At 44.4% G+C, this 22,503-nt stretch overlaps 1 protein-coding gene across 1 annotated transcript in view; it reads right to left on the bottom strand.

Annotated features, from left to right (window-relative positions):
• Window positions 1–5,791, bottom strand: part of LOC144828052 (ethanolaminephosphotransferase 1-like) — a 581,090-nt gene extending 575,299 nt beyond the window's left edge. The window contains exon 1 of the mRNA XM_078686188.1: window positions 5,614–5,791. Coding sequence (XP_078542314.1) covers window positions 5,614–5,670 — 57 coding nt within the window. The 5' untranslated portion in view covers window positions 5,671–5,791. The remainder of the gene's footprint in view (window positions 1–5,613) is intronic.
• Window positions 5,792–22,503: the final 16,712 nt, after the last annotated feature.

Below are 22,503 nucleotides of genomic sequence, written 5' to 3'. Positions count from 1 at the left end.
TGTTTTAAATAACAGGAAGGTAGAGTTAGCCGATATCTTCTGTTATCTGGGGGTCCACTTCGATAGACAAGGCACTTGGAAGTCGGCCGTGAATGCACGGGCCGTGGCATTTAACAGAGCAGTTGGGGCTCTCATGAATTTTGCAAATAAAATAGGAAACAGGCCAGTAATGGAGCTCCTCCGAATATTCAAATCGAAATGTGTGGCTATTGGGACATATGGGGCTGGTATCTGGGGCTGGTATCTGGGGCTGGCAGCATGTGGAGGAGATCCAGCGAATTGAGAACAGGTTCCTCCGATTTATAACTGCTACACCAAGGAGCACCCCTATATATGTATTACATGCCGAAATTGCTCTCACTTTTATTACGGATATTATAAAACTCGCCCTAGTTTTACTTTGGCACAATGTTTGGACCAACCCTGCCACAGAATTGAATAGATCCATCATAGAGGACTGTCTAAACTGTGATGGGCTGAAAAACATCAAATGGCTTATTTACATTAAGAACTTTACCAGTGAGATTGGTCATCCTGAATACTTTACTGACCCAGCCTCATTGGAATCTCTCTCGCGATCTACGCTGAAAAAGATGCTGCTGGAACATTTGGAATTACAAAGGTGGAAGGGCGAAAGGTCTAAAAAAATCTGTCATGAGCCAGGATGAAGTGACACCTCAGAGGGGTCTCCAGTTGTATCTTGCATTAGAACACCCCCTACATCACTGTAGGCTCCTGACTTACTTTCGTCTGGAAACCTTTTATAGACTCATATCATTCCCGACCTGCAATGACTGGGCGAGGGGAAAAAGGCAGTGTCCCTGTGATGACAAATCATTTCAATCAAACATACACTGCACTCTGTTCTGCACTTTATATAGCCATTCGAGACGACAAATTCTAAAACCCGTCAAGAGACGCTTATAATAAACTTAGGTCCTTAGATGATTGCCTTACTATTAGTACAGTGAGCCTTTTTCTGAATACAATTCTAAGAGTGAGAAAGTCTATCGTCATGGGATAATAAGAGTTAGTTAAATGTTTTTAATTATTATTTATTTTAACTGTTTGTATTGTTTTTATTCCTTTTAACCCCTTTTCCTTTTTAAGAAGTCAAACCTTAGTAATGTTTAAACTAGAATGAAAAAATGATATTTTAAATTGTGATTTTTATCTGTACACTTTTATGAATTGTTATTTCAATTCGAATAAAGTCTTTTTGAACTTTGAACTACTCTGCTGTTAGTCCGGATACATGTGCGCATTGCTGATAATGTACTGTACTGCATGACCATGAATGCACCATTCTTGTTGTTCAACTGACAAATATCAAAAATAAAGTTTAAAGAAAAAAAAAAACAATGCTAGAGTCCGCTGGGGTATGAATGGGGAACTAACAAAGCCAATCCCAATAGAGAGAGGAGTGAGACAGGGTTGTGTACTTGCTCCCACCCTGTTCTCACTCTATATTAATGATGTGGTGGACCACCTACACGACCAAGCAAACGATCCTCCAAGGTTAAACAGGAATTTGGTGCCGGCGCTGCTCTTTGCAGACAACACTATTCTGATATCACAGACCATGAAGGCGCTACAAAATATGTTGAACGGGTTTAATAGATACTGCACAGAAAGGGGCTTAAAAAATAAACACAAATAAAACTAAGTACATGGCCATAAACCCACAAAGACCCTTAAAAAGAATCTTGTGCTCAGTAATGAGAAAATAGAATATGCCACTAATTTTACTTATTTGGGCATATTACTAGACACAAAACTAGCCTGGAACCAGCAAATAAACCACTTAGCCTTAAGGTTAGCCCAAGGGTCAGGGGCAGTCCTTAAGATGTACAGCTCAACTACAAGTAAAGCTGTGACACCAGCACTTGAGATATATAAATGTAAGGTCCAGGCTGCAGCATTGTATGGATCAGAGTAATGGGGCACCAGCGACATCCAACATCTAACAGCTGGGGAAAACAAGTTTGCAAGGATATTATAAGGACTACCCCAATCAACACCACTTGTCCCAATGTTCCACGATCTAAATTTTAAGCGAATAGGTCATCTGGCAACCCTACGTCCACTGCTCTATTGGATTCGGCTATGGACTACGCCGGAATTACTAGCATATAGAGATGGTGCACACGAATTACTGGATATTGATACATGTCTTACCTTCCTGTGGTTAAGATTTGTCCGGAAATGGCTGATTGAGTTAGGTCTTGAATCATACTGGAGTTAACCACATAATTTAACACCAAGTTGTAAAGCCAATCTAAAGGGTATTTAATGGCAATATACATTGAATGCACTCCACTCTGACCCAAGACTAGGAAGGTTAACAATTCCTCTCTATTAAGCCAAGTCCGAATCGCGAGGATTTTCTTGACCATATACAACCTTTCCTACCAAGAATTCTGTATCTAAAGTTAAGATATAACACATTACAGATCAAGAGCTATACTGTAAAATGGGGGAGGAGGATCTTGCCTGTTCTCTATGCACTAGATGCACTTTAGGGCCTACAAACAACATCGAAAACATTGCACTCATTTTGTTTTTTTGTGCGGCGTATGATAGGGCAAGGAGCAAATGGATTCGACCACTATGTAATTCGTTGGGATTCAGAAAACAACAAGAGGCGCTGAGGGTACTAACAACAATTACCCTACCACATGTCATATTTGCGCTATCAAGATATTTGTTTATAGTGGGTCTAATAAGGAAGAGAATGGGGCTAAAGTTGTGATATACCAATGACCAAGATATCTCTAACCCTGAAACTTATCTCGGACTGTATGAATAATTAGACATTACTCCGTGTATATTTTAAAAATGTTTTATTGAATGAAATTGTTTTACTGCAATTGCCAATTTTATTGAAATTATGTAACGTTTGGCTGAAACACTTTTGTCTATTTTATGGACAATGTTTTATAATGAAATCTTTTATGGCCTTTGGCCGAAATAAAGAATTTATAAGATAAGAAAGAAACTGTATTGTTGCACTACAAGTGGAAAAACAGATAGGTTTTCAAAAACGTTATACACGAGATGAATGGAGGAGGTGTGCGGGGGCAGAGGGAAATTATTCAGGATAGTCAATGCCACTACAGAGCAAGCGTTGAAAAAGCCAATAGGTCTGGCTTGCATTTTGAGCCCTAACTAAAACATTTTTTATTTAAAGAGATTACTTAATGGAACACATTGCATCTATGAGATGAAGAACTTTGGGCCTGTTTTAAAGTGCGATTGTGGCATGATTCACATCAATAGTAAAGTGTGCTTTTTTGTAGCGGAAAAGAAAGGCATCACCTCCAGTTTTAGTCATAACACACCTCACCCTTGCATTGGTTTTGCAAGCACAAGTATTTTTATAGGAGAGCACAAACTTCATGTAAAGCAGAGGGTGTAACACAATTGTGTGCTTTTCAGTACTTACACTCACTATAGCAACAGCTTTGCGGGTGCTCATGCTCTTGGCAACTGCTGTGTTGTAATTCAGCACCAATTTTACTAGTCCATGGTTTTCGGTTACGTTTGCTATGTACATATACCACAAACATAAAAAATAAAATAATTTGTTTGATTGAAAAAAAGTTATTCAGCCCACGCTTCAGATGATACTATACTACTTTTGGGCACATGGTTAACCTTAATGGGCATATCATGATACCTACCTAAAGAGTGTAGACTCATGTTTTATTTTTTTATAAGCAGCTTAATTATAAAATGGTAGATTTTGTACAATACTAATGTTTGTCTTTTGATGTGTGAAGTCTATTTGTTTTGTATTAATGTATTAAGCAGTTATTTTATTATTTTATACCGCAAAACACGTGGCAATGTTCTTGTGACTCTGCTTTTTGTAACTACTAAGAACTTTGTAATTAACTCTACCATTGAAGAAGCAGCTTTTTCGTATTTAACTAAATTGTGTTGAAATTGTTGATCATATGTCACATAGTGGCAGTGATTTAATAAATGGAATTTGAATAATGTATTGATTACAAATTAAAACATGTATTCTTTACATTTGTACTCATCCCACACACCACAGAACTCTTTGGTGGGATATACTGCATTAATGTAAAAGCAAAAATATTTTTGGGTGCAATGCCGTAGTAGTCCCTGGCACTTTACTTTGTGTGGATGTGAACCTTGTGATAGGGTAAGGTGCTGTGACTCACAGTGAAGTCAGCCAATGGCTTGAAGGGGGCTGACCCACTTCACTAAGCTGCATGCTATAGTGGGCAAAAAAATTGACTTAGTAACGCCACACCTAAAAAGGATGAGCCCGATTCACAAAAGTAATCTGAGACAATATCCTAACTTTACGACTTTCAGTATTCACAGAAGGCATTTAGGAGTGCTAAAGTTAGGATTCCTACTCCTAAACTGAGAACAATCCTAACTTTACTACTTGTGGTATTCACAGAAGGCATTTAGGAGTACTAAAGTTAGAATTCCTAACTTTACTTCTCCTAAACTGAGAAAATCCACACTTTATGACTGTCGGTATTCAGAGAAGGAATTTAGGAGCACTAAAGTTAGGATTCCTAACTTTACTACTCCTAAACTGAGAAAAAGCCTAACTTTATGACTTTCGGTATTCACAGAAGGCATTTAGGAGTACTAAAGTTAGGATTCCTAACTTTACTACTCCTAAACTGAGAAAAATCCTAACTTTAGTACTTCTAATGGCTTCTGTGAATACCGAAAATCGTAAAGTTAGGATTTTGTCTCAGATTACTTTGTGAATCTGCCCGATGTTCCTATCTAAAGCACAGAAATTCTATATTGCAAAGTTGAGAAGCTCAAAGATACTGACTCATTCCTTTGTTTGCAGTCAAGTGCTCTCACTGGTTTGGCTGCCACATGATCACTATAAACCCCAGGCAAAATGCTAAACATTTTTTAAATGTGTATATGTCTAGGGATAAGAAAACGTACGCTCTCTACAGGACCTAGCTAAAGCCATAGACAGGACGCACAGCCGGGACTTTCTTGTTCTATGTGGGAGCGTTTTCTTTACTCAACACACACGTTTTGAAAGCTTAATATGAAGTCGGTTCTTGAAATAAGTTGTCTTTTCTCATCACAAGTAAAGGAGGAAAAAGCTTTGAACAACCAGGCGGCGCTGCCTCAGCGGCTTCATTGTTCCCCGGCGTGACTTCAACAAAGGAACGGTTCGCAATTAAAACCAAGTGCTTGGGGTCACTACAAGCGAAGGCTGTAACCAAACCCTCCACTCATTAATAAAACACTATCATCTCCACGTCACAAGCAAGGATAGATACACTGTAAGTCAACATGGAATTTAAAAAAGTCAAATACATATGTTGATGTGCGAATGCGGTCTATCCGTGTGAAGCGCTTTGACACGATTTTGCTGAACCAGCCACTGTTAAGGCGCTATATAAGCACGAAATACCAAGATGAGATAAGGATGCCTCAAGTCCCGAGCCGCAGAAAAGTACAGTTTATGAACAATATCAGGATTTTAGCCACTAGAGGTGTTCCCACAAGTGTCCTGTCCCCGGGGAGGGCTGAACATAGCGCCTAAAGTGGCGTGGAGGAAACGCGCGTGCGTTTCTGAGTGCGCGTTACCTTGTATTTGTCGAAGCCGGCGAGCTGCTCCGGGGTGACATATCGGTGCTCGAACATGTTGCCGTGTGTCTGTTGTGACTACACACTTGTCTCGTGTTGCTCCAGCTCCTCCTCCCGGGCTGGCACTCTCCCCTGGCACACTGAGACAGCAGGGCAGCGAGGACTCCCTCCCAGGCACTGCGGGTGTCTGTCAGTACCAGCCTCCGCAGCCCTGTGGCACAGCGCGCTGCAGTCAGCTCCCCTGACAGTGCTTAAGCATTTCAACAATGTGGCCACGAGGTTTGTGCACACAGTTACTGATGTCTTCAATGCTGGAGGGCGCGGTGAATGACGCGGGGTTCGTCACTCGTTTGAACAGCAGTAAGGGGAAGATAATGATGCTTATATATTTTATATCACATATAAAATGGGATTTGAAGGATCGCAGTGGGCGTATGCCCCTATCGCTTCCCAGCACTGTCACTTCTATTGTTAAAACACTAGCAGGTGGATTGTTAGGCGAGGTGATGTTCAAAATTTCTTGCGAATACGATTGGGGACAGCCTGTTAGCACGTTGATGGAAAAGCACCCCTACCTGTTAATTTCAAGGGCTGTCTTTCCAAATGTGGGTGCCAACATTGTGCTTGCTTGTCCCTGATGTTTAGGTCGAGCGCATGCACTGTCTGTTACGAGGCATACCAATACCGGGGCTTACCAAGAGCATAGAGGGCATAGCTTGGTAGATTGCGGAGGGGATGGGGGTGCGGTCGAGCTTCAGGTTTTCCAACATTCCGGCTGGCATAAAATGTTACAATACATTATACGACAAGCAGGGTGCATGAGAGGGGCCTCAGGGGCAGTGAAAAGAGAGACAAATGTAGATTAGTAGGAGTACAAAGAGAGAAAACACAATATTTTGTAAAATAACCATAATTTTTGAGGGTTTTCAAAATTGAGTGTGTGTGCGTTTTTGTCTGTTTCTCTGTAAACATTCTTGGTTAAATCCAACATACATCTCACCCTACCCAACTGAAAGCACCTGTACCCAACTATTGATCAGAAATTACATTTGTTTGGAGTGTGTAATACCTCAAACACCCCCCCTGAAGCTACGCCCTTGTTGGAGCCTGCCAATTGCTTACCATTGATTTTCTTGGTTTGGCACTCTCATTTAGGTGCTTTTTATTCGTATCCCAGCTTGTCAGTCTTGTGTTTGTCCCTCTCAAGGGCATTACTTCTTTAAATCTTTTTCAATTCAATCAAATTAAATCTTTATTTCGGCTACTTTAGCCATTAAAGATACATGCATAAAAACACAGAACCATATCATTTTATACATACAAGTCTAAAAGCAGTTAAAAACTATCCATAAATTATAGGAGTCATAAATCATCCTCAACAAGAAATACGTACATAAATGCTTTAAAACACGGAACTTCATCACAGTTAACATCTAAGGTCAGGGTATATACCGTGATAAAAAGAAAAATCATACACCGTCATCATAAAAAGCAGCTATGACTATAAACCAACAAAAGTTTAACAGCTCAAAGTGATTGACCAGTCTTCCTGCGGGCAATATACACAGAATAAAGAAATCTACTAATGCTAAATATAATAGATTGGGAGGTGTTTGTTTTAATAATTCTATATGCCGTAGCGCAAGTTCTTATTCCTAGAAGGTTACAAAAGGGTTTGATCCACCTTTTTCTTGCTTTAGTATAGGCTTGGCAAAAGAATAGTATATGGACCTCATCCTCCTTGTGAAAACCTGAGCACATAATACACTTCCCCTGTGTCGCGTTAGGCCCTTCCGTTTTTCTCTTGGACCAACATTCCAGGTTAGAGTTAGTCATAAGATTCCCATACCTGAACTTCAAAAATAAAGACTTCGCGAGAGGAGGCTCTATCTCATCAAGAAATACCTCAAAGAAGGGCTCATCTTTAAAGCCTAGAAAATTATGAGTAAGAGACCCAATTCTATTTCCATTTGCTAACTGATTAGTTATGAAGGACCAGAAGGCTCGTTTCACCATAGATTTCACATAGGGCGGTTGCCTTTCCGGATTCTCCCATAACTGTGGCAGGCCCAAGATTGAAAACCATTTTTTTATGTGTTTGAGCCAGAAAATAGAATTGAGAGAGTCCAAACCCAATATTTCCTGGAGACCATTCCTATAATCAATCAGTTCTGGAGTAGACCATATTCTTATCCAGAACATTAATGGTCTAATGATTGTATGGTTATCAGTTCTTTTAAGGTTCAAATCAAATTGAAGAGGTGTTAGAGGTGTACTAGTAGGAACCCTTACAATGGATCTCATAAATTTATTATCTAGACCATGAAAGCTGTCCCTTGCCCAAGGCCCCCATATCTCCGCCCCGTAAAGGGCAGCAGATTGGATTTTAAATTTGAAAAGCTCAAGCACAGGAGTCACAGATTTGCTTGTACTAGCATCGAGTTTACGGATAATTGGCTTCACGTTTTGGGCATATGACACCTTGCATTTCTCAATTTGGGCCTTCCATGTAAGGTTAGAATCTAGCACCACCCCCAGATAGGAAAAATTATCAACTGTTTCTAACACTTGGCCGTCCAGACTTAAGGTCCCCCTATCCGGCCTACAGGGATTCAATGCCATACACTTAGTTTTGTCAACATTTATCTCTAATCCTTTCTTCGCACAATACATACTAAATGAGTTCAAGAGTGCCTGGAGACCTTTCTTAGTTTGGGATATCAAGATGGTGTCATCTGCGAAAAGTAACGCAGGCACCCTCTCCCCATTAAGTTGCGGTGAATCATTTGTACAATCGTTTAAATGATCAGGAATATCGTTGACAAATAATGAAAATAAGGTAGGGGCCAGAACGCATCCTTGACGGACGCCACGCTCTATGGGGATATTGCGCGTCAATTCCCCATTAGGACCCCACCTGATGTTGGCATAATTCTTAGCGTGCAGCTCAACTATTTGTGCCAGCAGACACCCTGGCAGCCCAACCTCACTAAGGGACCTCCAAAGCAAGTTACGTGGAACGAGGTCGAATGCCGCTCTCAGATCTACGAAAGCGACATACAAGTGCCCCTTCCTAATAAGTACATATTTCCAATATATGCAACAGAATCTGAAGACCTGATCTATGGTGCTGACCTTACCCCTAAACCCAGCTTGAAGTTTAGTAAGTATAGCTTTTTCCTCTATCCAATCATTTATCCGAAATAGTAGGTGCTTGGCATACAGCTTTTGCAAGGTGTCCATCAAACTAATCGGTCTGTAGTTTGATGGAACAGACCTGCTACCCTTTTTGAATATTAAAACAACCTCTGCAGCACGCCAACTATCTGGAAACTGACAATTACTAGATAAAGCATTAAACAAGTGATTTATGTATGGAGCCCAGACTTCAATCTCATGCTTATACAGGTCACCAGGTATCTTATCAGGCCCAGGAGCTTTACTACTTTTCAACTCAGTGATTGCCCTTATGGTTTCGCCAATTGAGAAATCAAGTCCCTCAATCGTGGGTGGCGACCATGGAGTCTCATCCAAACCACTATCATATTTTTTGTATAGGGTTGTGAAGTGCGTCACCCAAGTCAATTCATCTAAAAAGACATCCTTCACGGCTCTGCCTGCATGACACCCATTAGCAACCAGCCTCCAAAACCCAACATTGTCCTTGGATTTGGCAGCAGCCAGCATGTCCGCCCAATTTGACTCCTCCCATTTTTTTTTGAAGTCCTTTGGATTTGCTTGTATGTCTCCCTGGCAGCTCTGACATCATCTTTCGTTTTGTTTTTGATTGCCAACAAAAGCTCCCTCTTAGCCAATTTACATGACTGGTCATACCATAATTTACCATGACACCCAATCCTTATGTTTTGCAGCTTTTTCTTAGGCATTTTTGTCAAACATATTTTTAACTCCTCAAAAAATGTCTTGTGTAGTGCAATGAATTGATCATAGTAATTGGGTAAATGAAGGTGTCCAACTATGGGCCCAAAAGTTGTGTCAAATAGTGAGTATACAGTTGCGAGAGCCTCACCATTTGCAAGAACATGCGACCATTTCAATGCACGTCTGTTATTACTAACTTGCACCACATCACACGAAGTGAGATTAGTAACCTCAGAGGTAAATAATAGGGAAGGTTCGCTAAACATAATTACATCAATAGACAGTTCCAATGGATAGTGATCACTCTCAACCCTGTTTGCCACCACGAGGTCAACCATATGGTGCCAAACGCTCAGTGAAACAAATATAAAGTCCAAATTGCTTTTAGTATCGGACCTCACAAAGGTGGGTTTTTTCGAAAGATCAGAGGGCAAGCGACCATTACACGCCCTGAGACTGTGGTCTGCCATTAATCTCACCATTTGCACAACCAAAGCCGAACATTTGACGAAGTTTATGGTCTCAAGCTGAGGAATGTTATTGGCTAAATCTTTTTATCGGCTGACATGCTGCTTCTACTGTTTGCTTTTCAAGCACTACTTTTTACTTTAGTGTGAAGCACTCCATTGGAGTGCGTGTGTTTTCGAGCCACCTGCCTAGTTTATGTCTCTCCCCCTGCACTCCATTTTGCTTCTCTGTTGCCCCACTGCTTTTCCCCGCCCTCCTCTCTCTTGCACATGCCCAGGTGCTTTTCACTATTGCTTTCCCGCAGCCATGCCTTTGCGGCATGCAATGAGAGTGGGGTCAGTGAGCATGGGGGCGGGGTCAAAGGTGTGGTTAGAAAAAATAAAGGGGTCCATTAGGATGTAGGGCGGATCGCCACCGCCCGCATGGCAGTGGCGATCCGCCCTACATCCTTCTTCGGCCGCCACCCACTTACCCCCAGCCATATTAGTGTGGCGGGGAGTACCGCGGCTGACGGGAAGACCGTCTGCCGCTTTTCCGCCCGGTTGACAAGTCGACTGGGCGGAAAAGGGTTTAATAGGGTGGCGGTGTCTGCTAGACCCCGCCATCCATATTAGCATGGGGGTGGAAACATGCCTTTCCGTGGTTTGCAAAGGCATGTGAAATTCACTTACGGGGGCCAGTTGAGGGCCCCCAGGGTATTGGGGGTGTGGGGGGTGCACATGGGGGTTACCTATGGTACCCCCCTGCATTGTCATGGACATGGTGGCAGGCACCTCGCGGTGCCTGTCAACTTGTGCATGACAATGCACACAGTGCATTCCCAGTATTGTGGCGGGCGGTGCTGTGAGCACTGCCCGCCACAATGCTGGTAATGGAGGATGCCACGGTGGTGGCATCCTAATAGCCAGTGCAGGAAAGCCGCTCCACTGGCGGCAGGTCCCAGCACCGCTAGGGTGACGGGTGGACAGAAGTCCGCCCGCCTTCCTAATCGGCCCTTAAATATTCTGAAAGTTTTTTGGGTCTTTCACAATCTGGTAGCTATATATAAAATGTCACGTGGCTTAAATAAAAAATAAATAAAAAAAAATGTTACTCAGTGGGAAATGCACTATAATACTGATCACCAACAGAATATCAACGTTAAGAATATCGAGCTACAGGAATATGGAGTCTAAAATATGGATGGACAGAATATCGACAGCCTATCTCTACAATGGTAAGTACAAAAATATCGAAACCAAAATATTGTTGTTTAAAATATCGTTCTTTAAAATATAGTTTTTTCAAATGTCTTAAAAATAATATAAAAATGATTCAATATTAAATAAAATTAATAAAAACATAGTTAGAATTAGTTAAAAATGTCAAAAACTGATAAATGTAATATAAAAAAATTAAACAAATAAAATAATTTTGTATTATATAGATTAACTTAATAATAGTAATAAATAATTATTTTATTTAATTATAAAATGTTAGAAACATACGAAAGGTTATAAATATATATATATAAACATAAACCTGTAATATAAATATAAAAATAACATATATATTAAAAATAAATCGAAATCTTAAAATTATTATGTAGTTCTAAAAAGAAATTTGACACTACATTAACTATAAAAGTAGGGAAATGTTGAATAGCGTAGGGGCTAACATTACTATTCCCACGGCAGAAAGTGCAACAGTAGGGAAAGTGTTGGATAGCGGAGGGGAATCATTTACTATTCCCACTCCAGTGAGTGCAACAGGAGGGAAAGTGTTGGATAGCAGGTGGGTAAAAAATACTATTACCTCTCCAGTGAGTGCAACAGTAGGGAAAGTGTTGGATAGCAGGTGGGTAAAAATTACTATTCCCCCTCCAGCGAGTGTAACGGTAGGGAAAGTGTTGGATAGCGGGTATATAAAAATTACTATTCCCACTCCAGTGAGGGCAACAGTAGGAAAAGTGTTGGATAGCAGGTGGAAATTATTTACTATTCCCACTCCACCAAGTGTAACAGGAGGGAAAGTGTTGGATAGCGGAGGGGAATAGTTTAGTATTCCCACTACAGCAAAATAATTAACATTAATTAACAAATAATACATTTCCCCAAAATAATTTACCTCCCACTATATTCCCCTATAAACGTCACCACCTATATTGTAAAATATTACACAATTAACATAATTATTTAACAATTAATTAAGTAATAACAATTAACAAGCACAAAAAATAAAAAATAGTTCCCACAATTAACGCTATAAAATTACTTTAAATGAATATTGTATATAAAAAATAACATTTTTATTAGAATTAAATTACTTCCCACACTCCTCCCCTATCAACTCACAAAAAACTTATAAATAAATGACACAATTAACATAGTTACCAATTATTAATTACTAATTATAGCCAATTAATAAATAATAACATCTTTAACACAATTAACAATATAAAATATTAATTACATAAATATTAATTAATATATTTTGAATATTTAAATATAATTAAATTACTTCCCACCCTACTCCCCTATAAAACCATAAACCCCTCCTAAAAAAATTACGCAATTAACATATTTACTAATTAATTATTAATAACCAATTCATAATTAATTATTAACAAATTAATTAACACCATTAACAGTATCAACTATCAAATACAAACATATTAATTAATAAAAGTATTAATTAATTAATTAAAATGAATTTACTTCCCACCCTATTCCTCTATAAACCTACAACCCGCTTCGGAACTAAAACGCAATATTTATGTTTTTTTCAAAATTAATAACTTCTAAAAAATTATTATTAAATATATTATAATTAAATTACTTCCCACCTTATTCCCCTATAAACCCATAACCCGCTACAGAACTAAAATTACCAAAAATGAATTAACATAAAATGAATTACTTGTAAAAAAATTCAAACATACATTACAAAAATAAGATATATTTTTAACACACATACTAACATACAAAACACAAAAAAATCGATATTATTAACCGCATGCGTGCGGGCGGAATTCCGCCCGTACGCTGGGTTTTGCGAAAGCGCATGTTACGTGACGAGCTGGGCTCGTCATGAGCGTGCGAGGAGGCTACGCCATGACGAGCCCAGCTCGTCATGAGCGTCGAAGGGGTAACAACGATATTTTGACTAGCGATATTATTAACATCGATATTACTTAATTTGATATTTCTTACCTGCATTTCGATATTCTGGTCGACGATATTCTTGATGGTCTTTATTCTGTCATATCGATATTTAAACATCGATATAAAAGTATATTAATATTTAAACATCAATATTATATCTGCATACCCTATAATACATTATGAAACCTCTATTAGTTAAAGCGCTGCAGAGGTCTGTGTGTAAGCAGAGAGCCGTAGTATTAAATCATGGTTGGTTCGGTGCAGAATAGTGACTTGTGTATGTTTTGTGCTACGAGATCACAGCCTGTGACAGAAAGCACTGTGAATATGTAAGTCATTATTTTAAACTTGCATTACACACATTATAAGATAGACTGCTACAAAACGTGTTAAAAGGTTTAAAATAAAATGGAGTTTCAAAATATTAATTATTTAGTTTATTTTATTTTTTTGCAGTTCTATATAACGCAAACTCAACCGGACGATATCAGAGCAGCTTACATGAGTACTAGTTGCATTACAGATAGACACAATTTTTTTTTAAAGCATGGGGAGATTTAGTGATTTGCCCAGAATGACAGGATGTTTGAGCCTCCTGCCAGATTCGAACCAGGTTACCCAACTTCAGAGTCGGCCACTCTAGCCATTAAGCCATATGTGGTAATACCCAGACTGTATGTAATGCGATTTTTTTTACATAACTGTGATTGGTAGTAAGTGCTATATGAATACAATTACAATTAAAAGCACAAACTTCACAGCTCAGTTGTTAACTCTTTTCACTACCACTCACAAAGCTTCTCGTGATTTGATCAATTAGCCAGTACCGGCTCCCAAACATCCTTTACATTTGTATATTACTCCTTAAATTTGCAGAATTAACTCATTGCACATATTTGCATTTCTTTCAGGCAAGCCGGAGGCCTGGCAGGTAGGCTTGTTTAGCTGTCAGCTCGGCTTTGGTTTCACAGGACAGGATACTCACAGAATGACACTTAGGCGTCGATTCCGATCCGGTAAAATATTCCGCCGTACGAATCGCATTCGTATCCGAATCCGTACGAATGGGAACTTTACGTCCGACCTGCGAATTCCGATCCGTTCCCGTCGATTTCCGTACATATATCATCGACCCGTCCGAAACACAGCCGATGATCCGTACGAATATGCATCGGGAATCCCACCGTACGATTCGTAACCTGCCCATACAAACACACAAGTACGATCCTGTACGAGAAGCCTGACAACGATTCGTACGGAACAAAGTTATCGCACTTGAATAATGATTCGTACGGCAATATTCGGCTCGCATCAAGCAGCGTCAACACATACCACACGCGTACCCCTCGCTCACGCACAAGTACGACACGCACCCCCCACCTCAAACAAGCCCACGCGAACACCCCCACCCGCCAACGGCCCGTACCAGTTGATCGCACGCACAAGTACGACACGCACACCCCCACCCGCCAACGGCCTGTACAAGTCGATAGCACGCACAAGTACGACACGCACACCCCCCTACGCGAACACCCCCACCCGCCAACGGCCCGTACCAGTCGATCGCACACACAAGTACGACACGCACACCCCCCCAACAAGCCCACGCGAACATCCCCACCCACCAACGGCCCGTACAAGTCGATCGCACGCACAAGTACGACACGCACACCCCCTACGCGAACACCCCCACCCGCCAACGGCCCGTAACAGTCAATCGCACGCACAAGTACGACACGCACACCCCCTATGCGAACACCCCCACCCGCCAACGGCCCGTACCAGTCGATCGCACGCATAAGTACGACACGCACACACCCCCAACAAGCCCACGCGAACACCCCCACCCGCCAACGGCCCGTACAAGTCGATCCCACGCACAAGTACGACACGCACACACCCCTACGCGAACACCCCCACCCGCCAACGGCCCGTAGCAGTCAATCGCACGCACAAGTATGACACGCACCCCCCCAACAAGCCCACGCGAACACCCCCACCCGCCAACGGCCCGTACCAGTCGATCGCACGCACAAGTACAACACGCACACCCCCCCAACAAGCCCACGCGAACACCCCCACCCGCCAACGGCCCGTACAAGTCGATCGCACGCACAAGTACGACACGCACACCCCCTACGCGAACACCCCCACCCGCCAATGGCCCGTACCAGTCAATCGCACGCACAAGTACGACACGCACCCCCCCAACAAGCCCACGCGAACACCCCCACCCACCAACAGCCCGTACCAGTCGATCGCACGCACAAGTACGACACGCACACCCCCCTACGCAAACACCCCCACCCGCCAACGGCCCGTACCAGTCGATCGCACGCACAAGTACGACACGCACACCCCCCCAACAAGCCCACGCGAACACCCCCACCCGCCAACGGCCCGTACAAGTCGATCGCACGCTCAAGTACGACACGCACACCCCCTACGTGAACACCCCCACCCGCCAACGGCCCGTACCAGTCACTCGCACGCACAAGTACGACACGCACACCCCCCCAACAAGCCCACGCGAGCACCCCCACCCGCCAACGGCCCGTACCAGTCAATCGCACGCACAAGTACGACACGCACACCCCCCCAACAAGCCCACGCAAACACCCCCACCCGCCAACGGCCCGTATCAGTCGATCGCACGCACAAGTACGACACCCACACCCCCCCAAACAGCCCACGCGAACACCCCCACCCGTCAACGGCCCGTACAAGTCGATCGCACGTACAAGTACGACACGCACACCCCCCTACGCGAACACCCCCACCCGCCAACGGCCCGTACCAGTCAATCGCACGCACAAGTACGACACGCACACCCCCCCAACAAGCCCACGCGAGCACCCCCACCCGCCAACAGCCTGTACCAGTTAATCGCACGCACAAGTACGACACGCACACATAACGCCAACACCCTAACCAGCACAAGGACTTTGCAAACAAGTCGCACAACAACACTGAACATGTCTCCTGTCTACACACCATAGAGAATCAATGTCCTGGTCACAGCCAAACAGAGGTCAACACTAACACCCACTCCATATAACACACACACAACCAATTCAAAATAAGCCTCACCCACTATTTGACCAATAAAAGGGTCCACACATACAACCCATCATCCTTTGCAACATACCCATTCTTGCGAAGAAACAGAGAGCACACCAATAGTTCCAGCCACATACCTTCACACATACACCCTATCACATCTACACTCACACCACCCACTTCACAATCACAACCACACAGCCTCATCCATACACACCATCACCCCTTCAATCACATACACCCCACACCATGACCACACCCAAGAATCCAAAGTTCACTAACCCGGAGAATGAGATACTTACAGATGAAGTCATCAGAGTCGAGCCACAGCTGTTTGGCGCATTGGTCAGACAGACCAGCCTGGCCCAAAAAAACATGCCTGTGGGAGAGGATCGTAGACCGAGTCAATGCTGTTGCACCCATCAGGTGCACCAGGGGGAATGCCATTCCAGGTGGTATGAGCTGCGGAGGATGGTCAAGAAGAAAATGTACCAGGACTATGCCTCTGCACACCACACTGGAGGTGGTGGTCCCCGCAGACCTCCTGTATACCATCCCTGGGAGGAGAGAGTCATGGCCCTGCTGCCACCGGTGGGAGTACATGGAATAGAAGGAGCCGTTGAGTCTGGTGAGTGTACAAAAAATACATGTTACATGGGTGGACTTACAACAGTGCCCAGCAGCACGGGGTGGGTGGCCATGAGTCCTAGCAGGACACAACTAAAAGTGGTTTGTTGCAAGTGGGAGCCACAAAGGGTGGAAGGTGGAGGGTAGGAGGCTGCTCTCATCCCATATGTCCCAGGGCCTCACCCAAGCACCATGCCCAATGTACAGGGATAGGGAAATATCACACAAGATAGTAGATCACAGCTCATAAACAATTTCATGTTGCGGACACACCTTCCAGAGATGCTATATTTTGTGACACAGTAAGGCAGTGTAGCAAGGGAGCAAGCACAAACAACCTGTCTCCATCCCTGTCGCCCTCTCCCACAGTCGCCCTCTCCCACAGTCACCCTCTCCCACTGTCGCCCTCTCCCACAGTCGCCCTCTCCCACAGTCGCCCTCTCCCACAGTCGCCCTTTCCCTCTGTCGCCCTCTCCCACAGTCGCCCTCTCCCACTGTTGCCCTCTCCCTCTGTCGCCCTCTCCCACAGTCGCCCTCTCCCACAGTCGCCCTCTCCCACAGTCGCCCTCTCCCACAGTCGCCCTCTCCCTCTGTCGCCCTCTCCCTCTGTCGCCCTCTCCCACAGTCGCCCTCTCCCACAGTCGCCCTCTCCCACTGTCGCCCTCTCCCACTGTCGCCCTCTCCCTCTGTCGCCCTCTCTCTCTGTCGCCCTCTCCCACTGTCACCCTCTCCCACAGTCGCCCTCTCCCTCTGTCGCCCTCTCCCACAGTCGCCCTCTCCCACTGTCGCACTCTCTCCCTCTGTCTGCCTGCCTCCCTCTGTATCCATCCCTCAGTGTTCCTCCCTCTGTCACCTCAACGCAGCACGCTGGGCACACACACAGTTGCACACAAGCACTGCACAGGCCTTACAAACACCATAGAGCAGAATGTTTAGGGATGTCTCCTAAGTACCAGCAGTCATCTACTAAGTGCCTGCAACACACCCACCATTTGCAGTCAACACTGTACTGTGTCAGGACACACATCTCGGAAAGCTCTGTAGTACACAATGGGCACAGGTGTAGGCACCACAAGTCCCTCCTGTGATCACTGCAAACACAAACACCAGGCCAAGGTCACACATCCTGTGCATGAACACAAAACCACGAATATGCCCGCATGCTACATCAGGGGGCAGCCAAATCATGAACGATGGACGCTTGCAATTCACACGCAAACTACTAGCATGGCCTGTCATACACCCCCCTTACAGAAACTCATCCCCTGGGGACAGGCATTGGAGTGCAACACTGTCCCAATTGTCATGTACCACAACAAAACACTCACTCATATGAATACGCATACAACTCATACATGCACATTGCAGATGCTCCAGTCAATTGTGCCTCTCAAACAATGCACGTGCCCCATCTCATGAACGTTGTGGATGCACTTAAGTACCAACATGGACATGGGTATTAACAAGGTGATGCGTCTCTGAGAAGTGCCAACTTAAAAAAGCATAATCTATAACTGTGTGTGTACAGGTCCAGGGGTGTTGGCATTGTTTGGCCATCACGGAACAGCAAAAGACATCCAAAGTAGTAGATGACATACAAATCAATGATGCTCTATGTCTTACATCAACATGCTGAATCTGAACTCTGTGCATGCTTGACGCAGACATAAGGATTTACACTGTATCCTGGATGTTGTGTGAACCTGAGAAATGCTTCACACGTGTTGTGCAGGCAAGACAAGACACAGCAATGGCTGTGTCAGTCATTGTCAAGAGAATGGAAGAATGAAAATACCCCAGAGTACATGTCTATTTACTACCACTACATACACAACTGAACAATGTCAACAATGTAAAGCTTGTGGAACTGTGATGCTGATAATGGATAACTAAACAAGATGTCACTTGAAAGTGCCTTAACAGTGTCTGTCTCTCCCACACACAGGGGAACGTGCGGAGCCCCCCCAACCAGGGGGGAGAAGGATCCCAGTCCCAGGCTCAGCAGGACCCAGACCCCACCGACAGCGCCGCCCCTCAACGCACTGTGGATGACCCCAACCAACCTGGCTCCTCTGGTTCCCAAACCCCTGCAGCAACTGTAGCAGCTACATCTCAGCCAACCACCGGACCCATTCCCACCACATCCCAGCAGACAGGTCAGAGCCCTGCCCATGATCCACAAGAGAGCCAGTCTGAAAATGAGGGACACCCTTTGTCGGGTGCCCCTGAGGTTGCTGACGACCTCCACCCTGGCAGCACTCGGGGGGCCCGTCGATCGGATGTGCCAGGGTGGTGGGAGTGGCGGAAGGCGGAGGCGAGATTCTGGCCAGTCAGCTGCAGCACCTGGTATGTCAGAACTCGCTAACATCCTGGAGGCATACCGGCGGGACACCAGGGAGGTAAGCCAGCTTGCGGAGGCCCTCAACCAGGTGAAAGAACAGCAGGCAGAGCAAATAGCCAGGCAAGACCTACATTATGGATGGGTGGAGGCAAGTCAGGCTCAGCTCTTGATGGTGCATCGGGATATTTGCCATACGCTACGTCAGATAGCTGCCAACATGCAGCATCCTCCCTGTGTCACAAGGCCAGCAACATCACGGCAAAGTGCGACAGCAGCCACAGGGAGGGAGGAGGAGGAGGAGGAGGAACTCTCTGACGTAGCATCCCATGCATCGTCCAGGCCTGCACCTGAGGGTCCCCCAAGGAAGGTGGGTCGTCCACGGCTAAGACGTGAGGGGCAGTGGGCCATGCACATCTCCCAGGACACTGGACCTGGCATATTGCTCCTGGGTGCAACAGCATCCCCTATGAGACTCTCCCACATGGACTTGCTGGTCACAGTATGACCAATGATGCCAAGCACTGTGGCCTGAACTCTGTTGACTGAAACTGTAAGGCATCTCATCTCCAGCAGTGAACTTTGGATTCCACCCCTTTCTGTACAGCACCTATTCACGTTTCCTGCACAAGATCACCCAATAAATATTCTACACCTCATACGCATTTGGTGAGTTATCTTTGAACCACAGCATAAATTGATATGTGTGTGCAAACGTATAACATGCAAGGGTATCCAACAAACAGCAGCCATCCACACACTTGGATCAGAATCTGAGTGAGGACACACATCGGTCAGAAATTCCTAACAACTAGATACATGAATGGAAATACACACCTGTGTGGGATAGTAAATGCTGGAGGGGGGTTTGGATCCAAAAACTGCTATCACAGGCAGGCCCAGGAGAGTCACTTTGAGGTGTACAGATCAGTGTGACAAAACTAGTAGTCCACGTAGGGAGTACCTACAACTGTGATCTCAGGTATGTGAGCTATCATCAGCATGATGCAGTACTGTGGATGTGATGAGTGGCGCACAGGACAAGGGTGGCAGGACAGACTGTGGGCAATGGGCTGTAGCACTCTACCCAAGCACACCTGAATAGGTGACCTACCCCTATGTAGCTACAAGTACTATACTACTGTTATGGTAGCAACGCATAAAGAACAACTACACACGTCAGACAAATACCTACCCCAGAACGGGGAAATCACACCACACCCAAGAGACGTGGTCATGGTGTGTCCCCCATGTGGCTACTTGACTGACTGTGACAGCTATGTTGAAGTGGTGTGAGCAGGTTGTGTACTGCCACGTGACTGTAAGCAAGCAGTTTTGTGCTGTTGTGGTGTTGACAAGGTAACACTGTACAATATTGTGCCTATGGAAGGTGTGTGTGTGCTGTTCACGGCACATGACCTGGTGGTACATAGACCCAATGTCATGTGAATCTGCCATAGTCGTGCCAGTATGTGTTGCACACACAGGCATAGCAGCTGCAATGGCTGAGTTTGAAGCATTGTGATAGCAGGAGGGTGAATGTCTGGTGTTGTATGTGTGTAGGGTGGCAGGAGCATGCTTTATAAATGGATGGAAGGAGGGTCATCCTGTAGGTCTCTGTGTTCCTGGATAGTGTGTGCTGCATGGTGGCTGTGTATGCAGCAGCAGCAATGAGTGAAGACATGACGGCAGGAGGGGTGTGACAACTTGCAAAACAAGCACATACCACAAGGGCATTGGAAAGCCACAAAGTGACATGTGTGTGTGAAGGCAGGAGTGTCTGCCTCACTCAGGGTCACTGCAAATAAAATGGCACAGTAATCACCAAAGATCACAGTCACTGGATCAGGGCCCTTACGGACAAGTGGGGCACAAGACACACAGCGTCAGCAGGTGTAGACTACAGCTAGTGTGTTCAAAGCTAAACAGCAGCTACAAAGGCATCTACCTCACACACAACATAGTATTCTAGCCTTCCCCAACACCATGCGTGTGGTCACTTTACAGGTAAACACATACCAAGCATAAGATAACGTCATGCTAAATAGTATACATGCACATTAGAAGGACATGTGCGTTGACATCAAGGCGGCACAATATTCTGTAGAAGTCAGACGTCATGCACAACATGATTATTTACATTGTGAGCCCATGGAGCATTATCAAACATACATGTGCATTGGCAAGAACTCCAAATAACACTGTTAATGATGTCACCTGTGATGCAGCAGTACTATTAGCTACAAGCCTGTCAAGGACTGGCCGTACCTTTCTTCATCGGAGTGGTGTGATGCTCAAAGGGTTCCACCTCCAAATAGCCCCTTGGTCTGAGTACAAACGACAGACACAAAAGGGTGATCAGGCGAGGGAAGGAGAGGATGGGAACTGCTGGGAGGGAGACCTGAAACAGAGGCAAATAACCATTAGGAGTACATTCTCATGTCACTGACACTTCAAAAACCTCATTTGCTACACTGTACCAGTCACACATGTGAAGTGTACTGACTGGAGACAATTTTAGATGAGTAATCATGCTATCACATGAGATCCGATGCTATGACACGGACACATAAAACCTAGGACAGTCTGTCATCCATTAGAGTCATGTGTAACGCTCACAAGTGAGCTACCATGCAATGAGATCTATGTTGTTAAAACTCATTCACTGGTTCAGATGAGGTGGACCTTACAAACAAATGGAAACATATGGCAATGCTACGTACGCTAACTGTAATGTCTGTATGTGATTATGGGTACCCATAAGGGCCATGTAGGCAAACTTGACTTCACCCACAACAGCTGTAAGTATCACATATGATGAGGAAGCTAATGACCTACATGCAATGAAGGCACTCTGTAGCCAGTCTTTTGATCTGTCAAGTTTGCATTACTATGCTAAATATGATATGCAGGTAGAAGAAACATAAAGTGCAAGTGATGTTGATCCAAGCCACATAATGAGACCCTAGCATTGCACAGTAATGCTGCACGGGACTACAGATTCATGTGAATGACCGCACTCCACTGGTGCAACACAATAAATCACATATGCATCATCCCAACATTTTCATTTCTCATGCTAAACATTCATGGCATCATGTGAATCAAAACAGAACTGCTACTCACTGTGAAGGCTGGCGTAGCAGTATTTTCAACCTGCACTGAGGTTATGACATGACAGTGACATGATATACTGCAACAAGGGGCAATGCATCCATGAAAACAGAATCACAGGACAGTTATTTTAACGTGTGGAACATAGACTGGGTCACACCTACACCACATGGTTTGATGGTAATCAAACTGGACTGTCCCACAACCTGGAGGTGAGGATCCAGTCACATTCTAATGCACACAGTGAGGCTGCAATCC

This window comes from Lissotriton helveticus, chromosome 4_1, assembly GCF_964261635.1.
Source record: "Lissotriton helveticus chromosome 4_1, aLisHel1.1, whole genome shotgun sequence".
Taxonomy (NCBI): domain Eukaryota; kingdom Metazoa; phylum Chordata; class Amphibia; order Caudata; family Salamandridae; genus Lissotriton; species Lissotriton helveticus.
The sequence above is the reverse complement of the archived record's forward strand: the minus strand, read 5'-3'. Positions and strand labels throughout refer to the sequence as shown.